Here is a 19,972-nt window from a genome sequence, read left to right as displayed (position 1 = left end):
ATTTAGGCCATTTGGCACATCAAATCTTTACAATTTCCATCGTTACTGATCCATTTCTCTCAATCTATTCTCCTACATTCTCACGCCTGACTTACCAAGAATCTATCAACCTCCATCTTAAGCACACCAAATAACTTGGCCTCCACAGCCACCTGTAGCACTGAATTCCAGATTCACTGCCCTCTGGCTAAAGAAATCCCTCCTTATCTCCATTCTACATTGACACCCTCTATTCAAAGGTTTTGCCCTCTGGTCCTAGACTCCCCAGTATAGGAAACACCCTCTCCACATCTAATCCATCAAGGCCTTTTAACATTCAATAGGTTTCAATGAGTTTCCCCCCTAAATTCCAAAATAACAGGTCCAATGCCGAACACTCCTCAAAAACCTTTCACTCCCAGAATCATTTTTGTGAATTCTCTACACTTTGCAGAGTCAGCACACCCTTTCTTAGCCAAGGGCTCCAAAACTGCTCACAATACTTCAAAGTGATAGATAGATAGATAGATACTTTATTCATCCCCATGGGGAAATTCAACTTTTTTTCCCAATGTCCCATACACTTGTTGTAGCAAAACTAATTACATACAATACTTAACTCAGTAAAAAATATGATATGCATCTAAATCACTATCTCAAAAAGCATTAATAATAGCTTTTAAAAAGTTCTTAAGTCCTGGCGGTAGAATTGTAAAGCCTAATGGCATTGGGGAGTATTGACCTCTTCATCCTGTCTGAGGAGCATTGCATCGATAGTAACCTGTCGCTGAAACTGCTTCTGTGTCTCTGGATGGTGCTATGTAGAGGATGTTCAGAGTTATCCATAATTGACCGTAGCCTACTCAGCGCCCTTCGCTCAGCTACCGATGTTAAACTCTCCAGTACTTTGCCCACGACAGAGCCCGCCTTCCTTACCAGCTTATTAAGACGTGAGGCGTCCCTCTTCTTAATGCTTCCTCCCCAACACGCCACCACAAAGAGGGCGCTCTCCACAACTGACCTATAGAACATCTTCAGCATCTCACTACAGACATTGAATGACGCCAACCTTCTTAGGAAGTACAGTCGACTCTGTGCCTTCCTGCACAAGGCATCTGTGTTGGCAGTCCAGTCTAGCTTCTCGTCTAACTGTACTCCCAGATACTTGTAGGTCTTAACCTGCTCCACACATTCTCCATTAATGATCACTGGCTCCATATGAGGCCTAGATCTCCTAAAGTCCACCACCATCTCCTTGGTCTTGGTGATATTGAGACGCAGGTAGTTTGAGTTGCACCATATCACAAAGTCCTGTATCAGTTTCCTATACTCCTCCTCCTGTCCATTCCTGACACACCCCACTATGGCCGTGTCATCAGCGAACTTCTGCACATGGCAGGACTCCGAGTTATATTGGAAGTCTGATGTGTACAGGGTGAACAGGACCGGAGAGAGTACGGTTCCCTGCTGCGCTCCTGTGCTGCTGATCACTGTGTCAGACCTACAGTCTCCCAACCGCACATACTGAGGTCTGTCAAGTAGTCCACTATCCAATCCACCATGTGAGAGTCTACTCCCATCTCACCAGTGCCTGTGCCTTACAAAGCATCAGCATTTGCGGGCAAGCGTAGTCAGTATCTGGTTAGTTGGATGAATGATTTTTCACAGCATTATCAAATAAAATGGTGAATCTGGTTAATATGAACAAATGCTGTGTACTGCATGAGAAACAGTGTTTAATTATATTTTCACTCAAGCACTATACTTCTTCCTTCAGAAAAGACACCAGATAAATACGAATTATTACTGCTTATAAGATGTAATACAAGTTAAATTCGTTATTTTCTAGGATTTCATTCTGAAGGTGGAATTATAAATTGATTTGTCCCCAGAATGAATATGGCAAGTAGATCAAAACAGATTCGAATGATAAGCTTCTATAGCTAACTGAAAGTAAATATAAGTCAGGAGCCAAACACAAATATGCGCTAAATATAGGCAAATGTGACTAGTTCAATTGGGCAACATGGTTGGAACAAGTTTGGTGAAAACCATGATTTTCTGTGCTGTATAGCTCTATCACTGAGTGGTGAACCTAGCTTTTAAAAAAGGTATTTAAATAGCAGCTTAAATATGGTCAGAATGTTTCAAGATATTTTAGTCAAGTACATTTGAAATGTAGGCACTATTCTATTAAAGCAGCATAAGTTCCCATAGAGAATATCTGACAACAGATGTCTCTAATGACCAAGGCGATTGAGACAAAAGTTGCTCAGGGCAACTCCTTACTCTTCAAAATAGTGTTAAAATATCAATGTCCACTTAAGGGCAGAGTTTTGGTTTAGCAGCTCATCTAAACATTTATGAAGTGCACCCCTCACTATTGGAATGTCAGCTTATTTTTTGTGTAAGAGCTGCAAAGATGACTAGATGTGGACGAATAGTTTTCCATACCTGTTTGACCTTTATGTTCAGCTAGACATGCCTGTAACCAGTTTCCCCAAGTCCAAGATTACAAAACAGCCTATGAAAATAATGCCAAAAACCACTTCGCTCTGTCAAAGACTGAAGTAAACAATTATATGGACTCTGCAAGAGCCAAATGAAAGCCAATGTTATAATTACAGATTTTTATCTGGTGCTCAGTTCCTTTTCTTTGTTTTGGGGGGGGGGGGGGGGAAGGAAGGAAAACTTCCACTGCAGTATCTTGTTTACTTTAACTTGGGCAGAAAGGCATAAGAGGATGAGTTTGCTCCCTTTCAAGGAAAATACAAAAGACAAACTCAGCAAATGCCAATGAGTCGCTTGATACATTACTGATTATATTCTCCTCCTAGTTCAGAACTGCTGAGTCTAAATGCAAAACAATAATCCATTATAACAAATTTTTGGCTCAGTGGTGTTTATCTAGAACTAACCAAATACATTGTCCTAACAATTAAAGCAATATGTGGAGCTCTGTCCATCAAGATAGGCTCCGGGATCTGCTGAATTAGTTCTATTTATGTGACTCCTTTGTCTTTTGGCCGAGACATTAAACTGATTTCACATGGGTAGCTGGATGCAAAGATCACCATAGGAGAGCTAAAGATCAGAGGGAAGAATGCCAATGTCCTTTCTGATAAAATAACTGAATTTTAATTCCTGACACCTTTCAGGCAGAAACTGGTTCCCCATCATTTTTGCGTGACAGACACTTTCTTTATAGGGTTATTAGAACACCCCCCCCCCCCCCCCCGAATTAGCTCAGATAACATGTCACGGGCTTGCTCTACAAAGAGGGGGCGTCTGATCTCTTTCCTGCGCAGTGATGCTTTAAATAGTGCCAGTCAATAGATAAAACATTTGAGGACTTCATTTTAACCAGTAACTTGAAACTCCACCAGCATTTCAATCTATTGTGACTTTTAGGATTATATTAGTAAATCGAAATCCTAACTTTGCCAGGGCTTTAGTTACATTCTAACTCTTCAATTGTTTCAAAGCCTAAAATCTCCTCCCTCGTCTACTTTTCCCAAGGTAAACCTCAAACGAGTTGATTGTAAACTAAACGCAGCGCCATGAGAAGGCGCCATGCGTGGCAGCCAGAAAGCTGCAAGAGCTGAGCACTGCGGCAGTGCGTTGATCGACAGATAGCTCTCAAGGCTCGAGTATTCATTCGCCTTCGCAACAATGGCGTCTCCTTTAACACAAGGGAGCTATAGGTACATCGCTAGGGGTTCAGCTCAAGAGAAATGTGAATGTTTAAAAAGCGAAACCACCATGGGGGGGGGGGGGGGGTGTCAAATGAACAAATTTAGACCGAGGCGATTTAAGTCGAGATTTTTAACCTGTAACGCGAACTGTGATTCAAGGCGCGAAAGGCACGAGGAATCGAAAGAGAGGGCACTTGAAATCATCGCAACTTCCACTTCCCACTCATACCCTGTTGCTGGAGTTGTTGAGGGAGAGAATGGAAGCCGGTCAACGGGGGAGCGGAGTCGGCCCGAACACGCCGAGCCCGCCAAAAAGAGAACGTCCGAATGAAATGCTCGTTCAGCACAAGTCGGATGGGGGGGGGGGGGGAGTAGCACAAAATGCCTTTTAGTGGGGAAAACAAGGTGGTTTTATTGTAACGGGGGGATTGTTGAGGAGATGAAAAGGTTCAGGGGAGCTCGGTCAAAGTATATTAGAGGGGCGGGAAGTATGTAGGCATTTTTTTTGGCAAGGGAAAATAGATTTATGGCGGGCACTCCGATGGGGGAGGGGACAGCAGACATCCGTGGTTTGGATGTGTTTCAAAGTGCGGGAACGAAAGGTGCCGAATAACGAGGTCGGTCGAGCGCTTAACAAGCCCCCCCCCCCCTCCCCTTGACTGGAGATGGCGGGGCGTTTCTCAAACCCACCATCTTTCATATCGAGAAAGCAGCCCCACCTCCACACACAGCAGTTTGAGGATGCAAAAATCACCCGGAGAGGCGGGCGGACAAACTCGGGTAATGGAGGCAGCCCGGAGAAGAACGGCCTCCATTCTCTTCAGTCAGCAGCCATGTACACGTGCATCGCCGAGCCCCGGCCGTCCGTCCGTGCAATTGAACCTCTAACACTTGCAACAAATGTCAACCCGGACAAATTGCCACCGCGCTGGGGTAAACTAGCCGATGTCATTTAAAAAAAGTATACTCGGAGACCAGTCCAAATAAGTCGGTCTTTCCACACCCGGAACGCCGACTTGTTGCTGGCGGCCGGGCCATAATTTCTTCTCCCTATCTCCCAATTCAGAAATGTTAACCTTAATTTCTTCCTGACTATAAATCCATAATGACAAGCGTGGTGGAGTGAGGAAACCGCGCTCAAACCAGGGAGGTATTAACTTTATACTATGAACCGAGGCCCACCATGTGGACCACCTTCTGACCCAGCCTTCAGTCTGTAGGGAAAAAAAATCTCACACATAGTGTACGTTTCTGAATCACCACAAGTAATATAATAGTGCCGAAAGTCTGGATCAGTTGGGAGTATTTCTTTCTCGGGGCTGATAGCTCCTCATTTAAGCGTGACAGCGACATATTTTACTCAGAATTCTACCATCGCAACAGCCGCTTCGCACGACGCCATAATGAACATTTTTTTTCCCCCTTCATTCAATACCTTGGAATTGTCCGAAGGTCTCCAGATCCCTTGCACTGATCCTGCCGAGAAAACCACACCTCCAACAGCTTCTCGGTCCCTTCGAAAAAGTGTGCACCGTTTTCCATCGTGAAACAAATCGCACGAAATGAAACGAAAAAATTAACTTTTTTTTTAAGGATTTTTTTTTCCTTTTTTTCCCCTCCTTTTGTTTAAAAAGCTTAATTACAATAAGTTAGTTTCAATTGCTCTTGTTTCCGTGGGGGGGGTCTTTGCAGTTCGATTTTAATTAATTATTTCTCTTTAACTTAAGGCCAATCCCTTTTTGCCAGAGAAGACTTTGAGCGACCGCTAGCTAATATCGCCGGCCATACTGTGAATAGCATCATGCGCGGCGGCCGCCATTTTTATAGCGGCGCTGGCCGCACCCAGCCCCTCCCCCACCCGGCCGCAGGCCCCGCCCACCCTCCTCCCCGCGTTCTCCCCGCCCGGGACACAATGGGGCGCCTGTGACGTCACCAACGGAGCAGAATGCCGACTCGAGCCGCGCGCGCGCAAAACCGTTGGAAGAGAAAAAGACGTTCGTGACGCTCGAGCTGCGCTGGTGGCTGAGGGGAAAAGCTGAAAAAAAATCTGGGCCCGGTTCTCGCCTTATAAATTACATTGGCTCATTCAATTAAAAAAAAAAGTGACTGGCTAGTTTTAGGATCAATCAATGTTTCCAAGACTACCCGTGGGATAGCGAGAAAGCAAAGAACTTATTTTCCAAATTTGTATTACAAAATCTTTGCAGAATAACCATTATCTCCACTCGTATCCATCTCGAATAATAGTCCTGACTTAAGGGGATGGGGGGGAGGACACACTAAGTTGCCTTTCGCCCGCTCGCTCTCCTTGGACTAATAATCGCTAATGTTAAGGCACCGAAAAACGTATCGGCCATCCGCAGCGCTGCATGACGGGAGATGTAGTTTGTGTCCGTGCAGCTCATCAGCCCTCAGAAAGGCAGGATCCTGGCCGGGAGGAACTACAAGCTCCGACATGCTCGGCGGATCGCCATTTGTATGCTGCGAACGTCAACATAACAAACGTACAGTAAATGTCGCCGTGCGAACTTGTTGGAAGAGACCAAAACACGAAATGAGGAAACGATCAATGCCTAAAACTAAATAACTGACACACGTTTCCTTTTCTTTTGAAAGAAATCCCTCTTCCTGAAAGTGTAAATTGTTTACATATTGATGGAGTGACAACCATGGATTACGATTTTAAAACGAAACTGGCAGCGGAGCGAGAGAAAGTAGAAGATCTGTTTGAATATGAAGGTTGCAAAGTGGGTCGTGGGACCTATGGTCATGTTTATAAAGCAAAGAGAAAAGATGGGTAAGAATTTAATGCCGTTCTCGTGGGGGTGCTGATGTTGCTGCCTATACACAAGTTCTCTTTATATAAAAACAATCCTATTTCTGGCTTGCTTGATTCACGTGCTGCACAAACCAGTGTCTGTTTCTGGTTTGTAAATGCGTCGTAACTGCCTGTGTTTACACTCCTTGTGCTATACTCGTTTGATTTGGGCCAAGGGCCCCAGCCTTAATAACGTTTATTTCAGAAACTGTATTCGTTTAAAGCGCTGTTGATAAGATACATTGATTGCTCGTGATTTTTTTATTGTTTTGCTGATCACCAGCCGTAAAACCAGAGCTTGACATACAGTAATTTAATTTACATAATTTTTTGGAATAATCAATCAAAAATGTAATTTCACGTAAGTTAACTTTTGGTTATGTATAACTAATTTTATATACGAGGAATACTCTGATTACAAAATTAAATCTTCCAGTGTTTACATTCTTCTGGTATTACTCAATTGGAAAAAATATCAAATTGCCATATGTAATAATAGCAGTGGTAGCAGTTTGATTTATTAAGGAATAATTGTACAGACATGTTAAAGGAATAATAGCACGGAATTATATCGAAAGGTACGACTACAAGCTTTATTTGACAAACGAGTTTTTAAAGGTAGAGGAACTTAAGAAACAAAATTCAGAAGAATAGGCCTAAAATTTAAAGGTTATTTTGGTAAAGTAGAAAACAATCATATACTGAATTTCAGAAGCAAGTGTAATGAAGGCCCTAAGGAGGACACAAATTTGCCTATCTGTAGGTGTTTCAGTTAACCTGAACCCAACTTTTTTGTGCTTGCCTATTGCATTAGGTTCTGAATTAAGACATGTAATCTTTCTGATTTTTATCTTTAAATCTGGGGAAAAAACACCTGAGATGTTCTGGTTGAAAAATTATTTTTCCCCTCTGCTTGAACTCTGAGCTGGCAATGCATTCATAATTTAAACTTTTATTTATTTGCTTTTAAGAGTGCTGCTTAAAAGATGCACATACTCACATATCACATTTATCAACAGGGTATGCTGGCCAGTCGCATGATTTGACCACTTGAGAGATAGCAGTAAATTTTAATAAGATGACATATGTTATGCTATGTTGCTATTCCCAGATTCAGTATAGTTACACTTAATCAAGATTGAAATGTTTGGATCTCTCCAATAATGAAAATACTCAATAGTGTGAACTCTCTTCTGTACCAAACCAGGACTAAAACCTGAAAAATTAAAGCCATAATTATTTCAAACGGATCTCAGTTCTCTGAGGTAGTCAGGATGGGTGATGTAAATATTGTTTCTTGTTCCTGGTCACTGTTCACTGATTTTGTGAGCTTTCCATATCATTTAAGGAATGAATAACTTTTCTTCTAATTAGAAACATTACAAAGTTCAAATAAATTTATTATAAATTACATATATGTTGCCAGATACCACTTTAAGATTCATTTGCTTGCAGGCACATGAAAATAAGTAAATACAATAGCGGTTATGAAAAACTATACATAACAAAGACTGACAAACGTCCAATGTGCAAACGAGGACAATTCATACCAACAGTTAAAAAAAAGTAAATGATTAATACTGAAAACATGAGTTGTAGAGTCCTTGAAAGTGAGTCTATAGATTGGGGAGTCAGTTCAGCATTGAGGTGAGTGAAATTATCCGTGCTAGTTCAGGAGCCTGATGTTGTAGGGAGGAAAAATACCGTTCAGTTTTGTTCTGCAGTTCTTCCAGGTGGTTTTGAATAACAGTCGAGACTTTCTGATATCCTTCCTCACTCTCAAGCCCAAACAGCAGTGGAAACATTTCAATATTCCTTTTGCAAAATGATTTTTCCAAAGGTTCAGTTTCCTTTTAAATCCAAGAATCTTGTCACTTGAAATCAAAACATTTTCTCCAGGGCCTTGCAGAGACTGGTTCAAGTAGCTCATATGTTGAAAAATGTCTGCTAAGTAGGCTAGCTTCTGCAGCCATTCTTCATCTTCAAAGCACCCTGCAAAATCTGGCCTACTATTTTTTTGAAATTTCACCTTTCAGCTCAAGCACCTTGTTGAGAACTCTTCCTTTGCTAAACCACTGCAGATTGGCGGGAGATTAGTGTGTTCTTTGTCTGGATTTTCACACCTTTTTTTTTAACATACTTGAGTGAACTGGTCTTTGTTTAATAAAGTTAACCTTTTTTGTAGCAACAGCTAGAATTTTTTTCATTTTTGACATTTTAGAGTTTTTGACATCAGCACCTCTCTGTGAAGAAAGCATTGTGTTGTGACAAAGTCAGAATTTTCTTTTTTTTACAAGAGAAACAAAATCTCTCATTGAGCCAACCATTGACGGAGCAACATGAGTACAGATGCCAACACAGTTCTTCCAAGACAGAAATTTTGTTTCCAGATATGAAGACAAAACACTAAATATATCTTGGCCTTTGCTTTTTTCGGGCAGCTCTTTGCAACAGAAGGTTTTCTTGAATTTTACCATGATTTACAAATCTTACAAATGCTACAACATGACATTTATTGGTGAAATCTGTTGACTCATCAATCTGGATGGAGAAGCTGTCGCTTTACAGTTTATCACACAAAACCTCTTCACCATCATGTGACATGTCATCAATACATTGACTTATTGTACAGTTTGAGAGTGATACTTTTTCAATTTCTCTTACTGCATCTTGTCCTAGCATTTTACCCAATACAATCTTACATGCTGGCATTATTAGTTTCTCACCAACTGTGTGACTTTTCCTTTTCTGAGTAACAAGTTCTGCTACTAAATGACTTGCTTCCTGAAACCTTTTACTGACTGACTTTATTAACAGAGGTTTTACTCTGTTTTGAGATTCAAATAGCCATTTAAAATAATCAGCACTTTTACGTGTCATATGGCTGTCATTTGTAGTTTAATGTCTTTGCAATTTTGCTGGAGCCATTGCTGCATGTGTAAGTTGTTTGCTACAGACTAGGCGCAATGGAATAGGACAACATGGATCACCAGTCCATGGAAAACCCATTGATAAGTAACTGTCATTGTAAAGATGGACATTTTGTGTCCATTGTTGCACTAGTGCAGTGTTACGTATTCGGGCAACAATAATATAGATGAGTTAGGCAAGGGGTTTCATAACGAATAACACGTTTATTAAACACTGATAACAAACCCCCTTCAAATGTAAACAAACCCAAACAATGGTCCGAGCTCAGCTGCTGGCAGCTGGTCAGACAGTTCTTAATAGCTTTGCAGTCTCAAACAGTCTTTAAAGTAGTATTGAAAAAAAACAGTTCTCCAAAGCGAATTGCCGAATGAAAACAGTTCAAAGAACGATATGCCGACAGTTCAAAAGCTCACGGTACTTTTAAAAGGAGAGACTTTTTAAAGCGATGCAAATTCTCTTCCACGTCGATGTCCTTCGATTCCCAGCGTCGAACTCCCACGTCGAATTTTATTAAATATAACAACTTAAAGTGACTGACCTTCCTTCCACAATGTTCTCAATCTCCCGCTTTTTCCAGCGGAGACTATCGTGAGAATAGCAAACGAAATCCTTCCGAATGAGGATCACACAAGGTCGAAGTCAATCCATCGAAAATCGATTCTTCTCGATCTCCATTTTCCAAACTGCTCTTCACTCTCCATCAGCAAAGAAACCGTTGGCTCTGACCTTTTAAACTTCAGGCATCATATAAAACTTCATTTTTAACTAAACTGCGTCATCACATTAAATCACACAGTAACATGAAGTCATCTTGGCAAATCCTGCCACGAACTGCCCCACCCGACAGGGTGGGTCTCCCTTTTATACCCTGTAGAAAAAACCTGTCACATGACCTCTACTGGCGGGAAAATGACATCACTCCACCATTACCTCATGTCCAGTATAACTTCAACCCCAGTCACGTGACAAGGGTACCACTGTCACGTGTCACGGGTACGTAACACCTCCCTCCAAAAAAAACCATTTTTGGTCTGTCAAGAACAAAAATTTTAACAATTACTTACAAAAAAAAACAAATGTATAAATCATATAACATACACAATATACAATACAGTAGGAGTGTTACAATAAAAAAAAACCACTCCAAAAAAAAACATTGTACATTCAACATCGAGATAGACAATCAGCAACCACATTATCTCTACCTTTAATATGAGTTATCACAACATTGTACTCTTGTAACATCAAACTCCAATTTAACAATCTTCTGTTTCTGTTTTTCATCTTACTCAGAAAAACTAACGGATTATGATCAGTGCAAACAATAAGTGGTTTTTGAGTTGTACCAACATATACCTCAAAATATTCCAAAGCTAAAACAAGAGATAACAATTCTTTCTCTATTGTTGAATAGTTTCTTTGATGCTTATTAAATTTCTTAGAAAAGTAAGCTACTGGATGATCAACCTCATCACCCTCATTCCTTTGCATCAATACTGCTCCCGCAGCTTCATCACTAGCATCTACAGCTAATGAAAAAGGTTTTTCAAAGTCAGGTGCTTTAAGCACAGGCTGTTCACATATCATTGTTTTCAATTTTCAAATGCTTCCTGACAAAACACTGTCCATACAAACTTTACATTCTTCTGCAGAAGATTAGTTAATGGAAGGGCAACATTAGCAAAATTCTTACAAAATTTTCGATAATATCCTACCATTCCCAAAAACCTTCTGAGAGTTTTTTTCCCCGTTGGAGTGGGAATTTCCAAAATTGCCTGAACTTTTGCCTGAACAGGAGCTACCTTACCTTGACCTACAACATAACCAAGGTAAGTCACAGTAGCATGTCCAAATTCACTCTTGGCTTAATTAATAGTCAAGTTAGCTTTTGAAAGCTTTTCAAACAATTTCTCCACCGCAATAATGTGTGCTTCCCAAGTATCATTTCCTGTCACTAAATCATCAATATAAGCATCAGTATCTTTCAAACCCTGAATCACAGAATTAATCATCCTCTGAAAAGTACCTGGGGCATTCTTCATCCCAAATGGAAGAACATTATACTCATATAACCCAGATGGAGTTACAAATGCAGAAATCTCTCTACCTCTGTCCGTTAGTGGAACACACCAATACCCTTTCAATAAATCAATCTTTGTAAGAAACTTTGCTTTCCCAACTTTATCTACACAATCATCTACTCTAGGAATTGGATATGCATCTGTTTTCGTTACAGCATTCACCTTCCTATAGTCCGTACAAAACCTAATACTACCATCAGGTTTTGGCACCATAACACATGGCGAACTCCAATTCGAGTTAGAATGTCTAATAATATCATTCTCTAACATGTATTCAATTTCTTTCTCAGCAAGTTCACATTTTTCCATGTTCATCCTATATGGATGTTGTTTAATAGGTTTGGCATCTCCAACATCTACATCATGTGAAGCTATAGTAGTCCTTCTCGGAACATCTGGAAACAAATCCTTATACTTAAAAATCAATTCCTTCATCTGTTGTTTCTGCTCTAGCTGTAAATGTGCTAATTTCTCATCCATATTTTCCAAAATAGTCGAATTAGGTAACCTAACAGAAACAATGTTAGATTTAGAATGAAAGTCAGATGAATCATCTATCATGTTCCCAGTTAAATCCAACTCATTCTCACTAACCACAACAGTCACAGTATCAGATTGTTTCTCAAAATATGGTTTAATCATATTTATGTGGCAAAGTTGTGTTGACCTTCTACGATCTGGAGTTTTTATTACATAATCCACATCATTAACTCTAGACACAATTTCATAAGGTCCATGAAATCTAGCTTGTAAAGGATTTGTCTGCACTGGGAAAAAAACCAACACCTTATCTCCAGGCTTAAACATCCTCATCCTAGCTTCCTTATCATACCAAGTTTTCATTTTCTCCTGAGCCAACTTCAAATTTTCCTTGGCTAAGCTACAAGCTTTATGTAACCTGTCCTTAAATTTCAAAACATAGTCCAACAAATTAGTATGCACTTCCTTACTAATCCACTGTTCCTTCAATAAAGCTAAAGGTCCTCTAACTCTATGCCCAAACACAAGTTCAAATGGACTAAACCCTAAAGATTCCTGTACCGATTCCCTTACTGCAAATAAAAGTAAGTTTATACTCTCATCCCAGTCACTTTCATTCTCCACACAATATGTCCTAATCATATTCTTGAGAGTAGAATGAAACCTCTCCAAGGCACCTTGCGATTCTGGATGGTATGCAGACGAAGTAATTTGCTTAGCTCCCAATTTATAAACTATCTGTTGAAACAATCCAGACATAAAATTACTACCTTGATCAGTTTGTATTTCCTTAGGCAATCCAAAATAAGTAAAGAATTTTATAAGAGCCTTCGTCACAGTTTTAGCTTTTATATTCCTAAATGGTACTGCCTCTGGAAACCTAGACGAAGTACACATGATAGTCAACAAATACTGATAACCAGTTTTTGTCTTTGGTAATGGACCAACACAATCTACAATAACTTTAGAAAACGGTTCACCAAATGCTGGAACAGGTTGTAATGGAGCTACTGGTGTAACCTGATTTGGTTTACCCACAATTTGACAAGTATGGCACGTCTTACAAAACATCGCCACATCTTTTCTTAAACCAGGCCAGTAAAAATGTTTTAAAATCTTGTCCACAGTTTTCCTTACCCCTTGATGTCCACCTAAAGGCACACTATGAGCTAAAGTCAAAATCTCATTCCGATAAACTTTAGGAACAACTACCTGATAAACAACATTCCATTCCTCACTTGCAGGAATTGTAGGCGACCTCCACTTCCTCATCAACACTCCTTTTTCCAAATAATATCCTACTGACACCTTCTCCATTTCACTACCTAGTAGAGCTTGTTCCCTTAATTTTACAATCTCAGGATCTCTATTCTGCTCTGCTATCATCTCCTTCCGAGACAGAGATAAATCTTCATAGTCAGACTTACTCCCAGAATCTTGTTCAAACAACGAAGGTAAGAAAGTTTCTGACACATCCTCAAAACTCAAATCCTGAGTTGAACAGTCATGAGTAACAACCTCATTCTGCACATCAATCTTTTTAGCCATAGCTCTAGTCACAACACAAGAAAAATCTGTGTTAGAATTCACCTCTGGTTCCTCTGATTCCATTGTCAAATGCACTTCAGGAAAAACTTGTCCACCTGCCAAGTCATTACCTAACAATAAAGAAATACCCTTCACAGGTAAGCTATGCTGTAATCCTACCTTAACAAATCCTGTAACTAACCCTGACTTCAAATTTACTTCATGTAAACGTACAGGCATAAAATCACTTCCAACACCTCTTATGTAATTTACCTCACCAGTATCACTCTCTTCATTAAACTTCAACACACTATCTAACATCAGTGATTGAGAAGCTCCAGTATCCCTAAGAATTTTTATTGGCACCAGAGTAGATCCTTCTTTCAAGGATACAAACCCTTCAGTTATAAAATGATCATATCCCTTTCTAACTTTGTCAGACTCTAACAAATCCTCATTTGTGTTTACCAAACCCTGTAACTTTACAGGTGCTTTAGTATGTTGCACACAAGCATCTGTAACTGCTTCCTTCTCTTTCTTTTTCAATTTGAAACAGTTAGCTATTACATGGCCAGGCTTCTTACAATAGTTACAAATAAGACCAAACTGTCTTTCCTTCACAGGTTTTCCTTCCTCCTTACCTCTCTCATTAACCTCTAATTTAATTTCTGATTTACCTTGAGTCTCCATATTATTTTTCCTCTTAAAAATTCTACCCTGAGGAAATTTATTCTTATGGATTAAAACATACTCATCAGCTAATCTAGCACAGTCCTGCAATTTATCAGTATCCCTCTCATTTAAGTAGGTCCTTACTTCAACAGGAATGCTTCTTTTAAATTCCTCCATTAAAATCAGCTCTTTCAATGTCTCATAGTCCCCATTTACATTTTTAGAAGAAACCCATCTCTCAAAACACATAGCTTTATCATAGGCAAATTCCACATAAGTCTTTTCCACAGACTTTTTCAAACTCCTGAATCTTTCCCTATACGCTTCTGGGACCAACTCATACGATTTGAGAATATTTTCTTTCACAATATCATAATCTAATGCTTGCGCAGCAGTTAAAGCTGTGTAAACGTGTCGTGCCTTGCCTTTGATTACACTCTGTAATAACACTGACCATTTATCTTTCGGCCACTCTGACATCCGAGCAATAGTTTCAAAATGTTGAAAATATCTCTCCACTTCTGTTTCACTAAATGGAGGGACCAATTTAATTTCTTGGCTAGCAACAAACGGTTTTTTAGAATCAGCAGACTGTTCTACAGACCTTAATTTCTCCATTGCATATTCAAAATCTCTCTGCTTTTGCTCAGCTTCCAATTTACACCTTTCTAACATCATTTGTTCGATTTGCAACTGCATCTCCAGATTACTTATTGGAAACGATTCTAAAATCGATTCTTCAAAATGACCCGAAGCCACAAAATGTGATGCGATCTTTCTCTGTATTACAGCTTTTGATGTAGTTGGCAAAATCCCTTTAAGATGCAACCGAATAGCAAGTTCAGAGACTTCAGTTTTTTTCGCCCTCGCTAACAAATCCGCGTCTGGCGAATCCAGAAACTCATCAATATTCATCGTTGCCGAATACCACTCACAAGCCAATCAAACAAAAAAAAAAAAAATCGAGCAATCCCCGTTACCAAAACACCGATTCAAAATTCAAAAAACTTTTTAAAATCAAATAATTCAATCCCGGACGAGCCCCCATAATTATGTTACGTATTCGGGCAACAATAATATAGATGAGTTAGACGAAGGGTTTTATAACAAATAACACGTTTATTAAACACTGATAACAAACCCCCTTCAAATGTAAACAAACCCAAACAATGGTCCGAGCTCAGCTGCTGGCAGCTGGTCAGACAGTTCTTAATAGCTTTGCAGTCTCAAACAGTCTTTAAAGTAGTATTGAAAAAAAACAGTTCTCCAAAGCGAATTGCCGAATGAAAACAGTTCAAAGAACGATATGCCGACAGTTCAAAAGCTCACGGTACTTTTAAAAGGAGAGACTTTTTAAAGCGATGCAAATTCTCTTCCACGTCGATGTCCTTCGATTCCCAGCGTCGAACTCCCACGTCGAATTTTATTAAATATAACAACTTAAAGTGACTGACCTTCCTTCCACAATATTCTCAATCTCCCGCTTTTTCCAGCGGAGACTATCGTGAGAATAGCAAACGAAATCCTTCCGAATGAGGATCACACAAGGTCGAAGTCAATCCATCGAAAATCGATTCTTCTCGATCTCCATTTTCCAAACTGCTCTTCACTCTCCATCAGCAAAGAAACCGTTGGCTCTGACCTTTTAAACTTCAGGCATCATATAAAACTTCATTTTTAACTAAACTGCGTCATCACATTAAATCACACAGTAACATGAAGTCATCTTGGCAAATCCTGCCACGAACTGCCCCACCCGACAGGGTGGGTCTCCCTTTTATACCCTGTAGAAAAAACCTGTCACATGACCTCTACTGGCGGGAAAATGACATCACTCCACCATTACCTCATGTCCAGTATAACTTCAACCCCAGTCACGTGACAAGGGTACCACTGTCACGTGTCACGGGTACGTAACAGCAGTAAAAGATAATTGTAATTCTTCATCATTTACCTTAGAATTGTCCATAGGCCTAACCTAGAACTTCTCTCTTCCATCTCACACCTCTTCGTCAAAAATTGTCATATTGGACCATCTTTAGAATGAAAATTTACCTCCAATTTTCTACTACACTAGTAGAGTGTGTTTGCTCCCATAAGTCAGTCAGTGACGCAATGTGGGAGGTAATTCGGGACGGAGAGGCTGACCACAGCCCAAGTTGGGTGAGTCCATTCAATGCTCAGAAAACGCACTTCACGCTCACCATTAGCCTACCGTCCTCCCCTCCATTCAAAACAGTGCCTACCATCCTCCCCACTGTGCAGTACAATGCTCACCAATTATCAATGGCCTCCCTTATTTTGCATCAAAAGCTGAGAATGAACTCAACCAAATAAATATGGTTCTACTGCACACTGCTATACTGGGCTGAGAGACCTAACGAGATTGTTAACAGGGTCACTGCCCACCACTGTGAGCGCTAGCATTGCGCTTTGCGCAAATTTCGAAAAACAATGTTTATCTTTTTTAATCATGCTCTCTTGTGGAACTTCCTCTTGAGAAACCCTGGACTAGAGGTCTAAACAACACTGATGTTGATGATAACATTCAGCAGTCAGGCAAATGAATAGCTGTAATCATATACCGTAGATTCCGGATTATAAGCCGCTACTTTTTTCCCACATTTTGAACAGCTTTGAACTCTGCAGCCTATAATCCAGAGCGGCTAATACATGGTTTTTTTTCATGCCGCCTCGTAAACATTTTGCCTCGTAACAGTAGACCAATAAAATTGATGAGTAGTTCACAGAGGTCCAATGAAATTGTACGATAAATCAAGCGCACTTTCACAATTAAATTATTGTAAATCAGTCATTTGTACTCACCCTCATCAACATGGAAAATACTCGAAGAAAAGCAAGACCCGATCGCGTTACGCAAGCGCGTCAGACCCGATTAGACCCGATCGCGTTACGCAAGCGCGTCAGACCCGAGCGAAAACGCTGCTTTTAAGTTAAAGTCGATCAATAACTTTTCCTGGTAGGCTGCAGTATATATATTTTTACCAGTCGCTAGGAGATATTGGAATGTTGTTCGTGCTGTTCAGTAAAAAAGTATATGCAACGTAATTTGTGTTACCGATACGTATGTATATTTAAAAGTAGCGGTGCGGCCTAAAATCCGGTGCGGCCTTTACAATTAAAAAATTGATTTTATTTCTAAAATTAGAGCCTGCGGCTTTTAATCAGGTGCGCTCTGTAGTCCGGAATCTACGGTATGTTGTAATCACATACAATATCTCAAAATTGTTTTACTCTTTTCCTCATCCGTATATTCAATATAATCTGGAATTAATTTTTAGTGCTAACCTGATTTAATCTATGATCCCACCCCTTCTGGGAACATTCTTAACAAATTCTTATTTCTTTATTTAATAAAACCAGTGATAATACCCAATATTTTGGAATACCTAATAAAATAGACCACTTTTTCCCATTTTGTTTTGCATTTGTTTTCAGTGTGCAGGCTTTAGAGGGATTCTGAAAAGATTTAATAGAAATAAATATTACAGAACACAAATAGTACTGTGCAAAGGTCTTAGGTCTAGGGATATAAATGTGCCTAAGACCTTTGCACAGTTATGTACCGTAGATTCCGGACTACAGAGCGCACCTGATTAAAAGCCGCTGGCTCTAATTTTAGAAATAAAATCAATTTTTTAATTGTACAGGCCGCACCGGATTTTAGGCCGCACCGGATTTTCGGCCGCAGGTGTCCCACGTTGTAATATGAGATATTTACACAGAAAGATATTACACGTGAGGATTTTTTAACTTTTAATTAAATCCATATGGTAACAAAAACAAATACATATTGCAAATGCTTTTTTTCGAACCGTGCCCGTAACGCGGCTACTTTTAAATATACGTTGCGTATACTTCTTTACTGAACAACATTCCAATATCTCCTTACGACTGGTAAAAAATATATATACTGCAGCCTACCAGGAAAAGTTATTGATCGCCTTTAACTTAAAAGCAGCGTTTCGCTCAGATCCAAAGCCGCTCGCGTAATGCGCTCCCTCCCTCCGTCCCGTTTTATCGCAAACTGGCATTTTTCCCACAAGACGCGGCGAAACCGGGTGTGACGTCATAGCATCCCGCGATGTAGTACAGAAAACAAATATAGTTAAAACTCTTCTAACTTTAACTAGAAAATGAATTACTAAGCGAAAATGTTATAAACTAAATAACTGCCATAAAGGCAGCACAATGCTTTTCTTCGAGTGCTTTCCATGTTGATGAGGGTGAGTACAAATGACTGATTTACAATAATTTAATTGTGAAAGTGCGCTTGATTTATCGTACAATTTCATTGGACCTCTGTGAACTACTCATCAATTTTATTGGTCTACTGTTATGAGGCAAAATGTTTACGAGGCGGCATGAAAAAAATCATGTATTAGCCGCTCCGTTTTAAAGGCCGCAAAGTTCAAAGCTGTTCAAAATGTGGGAAAAAAGTAGCGGCTTAAAATCCGGAATCTACGGTACTTCATCTGAGATTGGTTGTTATTTGTATTAACTGGCTGTTACTCCCATAATTCGTTAAGGATGTCCATTATGGAACATTCCTGAACAATAGAAAAGATGTGGAATATAAGAATCAAATGTAATATTGAATTTACATAGAATCTAAACAAATTTAAAACAGGCTGCAGTGTAATGATTGTTATGTAGTTCAGACTATTGCGAGGCTAGTGATTCACAAGAAAGTTATCTGGTAGGGTGAAATTAAAAGAAAGGTTTATAAACTTAAAAAAAAATAAATTGGAGGATGCAGGACAGGATACTAATGGTTATAACACAGAAGGCAGTTGTCACGTCTGTGCCAGATTTATATTAGCTTGATCTAACTGGCCACCCTCAACTCACAGTATTGTTGTGTTTTCCTTTCAGATACTTAACCTGGTTATTTTTGGAAGGCAACAGTTGAATCTGCTGCAGCTCTACTTCTATTTCTGTTCTTGCATTTTTGACCCTAACCATTCCATGTAATTTTATTTTCTCTCAGCTCACTTCTGATTATCTTGCCAATATTGTTCTCTAGTTTACCAATATAAACAGTTTCTCACAACCTACTCTGTCACTACCTATCAGTATCTTAATTATCTTAATACTTCTGTTAGATTCCTTCATAGCTTTTAACTATCCATATAACTAAAGTAATTCACCCTAGAATCATTTTAGTAAATCTCTTTCGCATTGTTCCTAAAGTATAACACCAGAACAGGATACAACATTCCAGCTGTGCCCAACAGTTTGTTAAGATTCAATATGACATTTTTATTCTGTCTTGTTGCTTTCCACAAATGCAAATAGTGTGTAACACATGAAGTTGTCCAGACTGCCATCAACTCCCCTGAATATGCAGATATTTGGCCTTAACCTCTGCCAATTCCTCATCTACTTCTCTCAACAAACTAGGATGCATCCCACGTGGAGCAGATGATTTATATCCACTAAGCACTGCTGGCCATTCTCATACCTCCTGTATTTTTTTTAGCTAATGGAAAATGTCAACTACCTGAAATCTCCAGCTGCACGGTCTTCGTTTAGCCCACCTTTTCTTTTACAATTCTTTTACTATTTCCAAGTAAAATATATTTGGATTCTCTTTTAATATTGCTGCTGGTCTTTTTTCATGCTTCCACTTTTGTATCTCTTAGCTTGTTTGTAACTTCCTCTCAAAATATTCTGTAATCAAGCTAGTTATCACTTCAGTTAATAACTTGGCATAGGGTATATGATCTTCTGCTATATACTCTTAGAAACTACTTTATTAAGTACCT

At 39.5% G+C, this 19,972-nt stretch overlaps 2 protein-coding genes across 7 annotated transcripts in view; one reads left to right on the top strand and one right to left on the bottom strand.

The window, feature by feature from the left end:
- amd1 (adenosylmethionine decarboxylase 1) overlaps positions 1-5,474 on the bottom strand; it is a 47,008-nt gene extending 41,534 nt beyond the window's left edge. Inside the window, exon 1 of the mRNA XM_073055910.1 lies at positions 5,110-5,474. Coding sequence (XP_072912011.1) covers positions 5,110-5,216 — 107 coding nt within the window. The 5' untranslated portion in view covers positions 5,217-5,474. The remainder of the gene's footprint in view (positions 1-5,109) is intronic.
- A 423-nt stretch (positions 5,475-5,897) lies between these two features.
- Positions 5,898-19,972, top strand: part of LOC140733085 (cyclin-dependent kinase 19) — a 224,103-nt gene continuing 210,028 nt past the window's right edge. For 3 of the 6 annotated variants that reach the window (XR_012100218.1, XM_073055915.1, XM_073055918.1), the window contains exon 1: positions 5,898-6,471. Coding sequence is in view for 5 of the 6 variants with exons in the window: in XM_073055915.1 (XP_072912016.1) it covers positions 6,344-6,471 (128 nt within the window). In the remaining variant the exon portion in view is untranslated. The remainder of the gene's footprint in view (positions 6,472-19,972) is intronic. The other 3 variants (XM_073055914.1, XM_073055913.1, XM_073055916.1) reach the window with 2 other exon arrangements.

The sequence above is a fragment of the Hemitrygon akajei genome, chromosome 9 (assembly GCF_048418815.1).
Source record: "Hemitrygon akajei chromosome 9, sHemAka1.3, whole genome shotgun sequence".
Taxonomy (NCBI): domain Eukaryota; kingdom Metazoa; phylum Chordata; class Chondrichthyes; order Myliobatiformes; family Dasyatidae; genus Hemitrygon; species Hemitrygon akajei.
The sequence above is the reverse complement of the archived record's forward strand: the minus strand, read 5'-3'. Positions and strand labels throughout refer to the sequence as shown.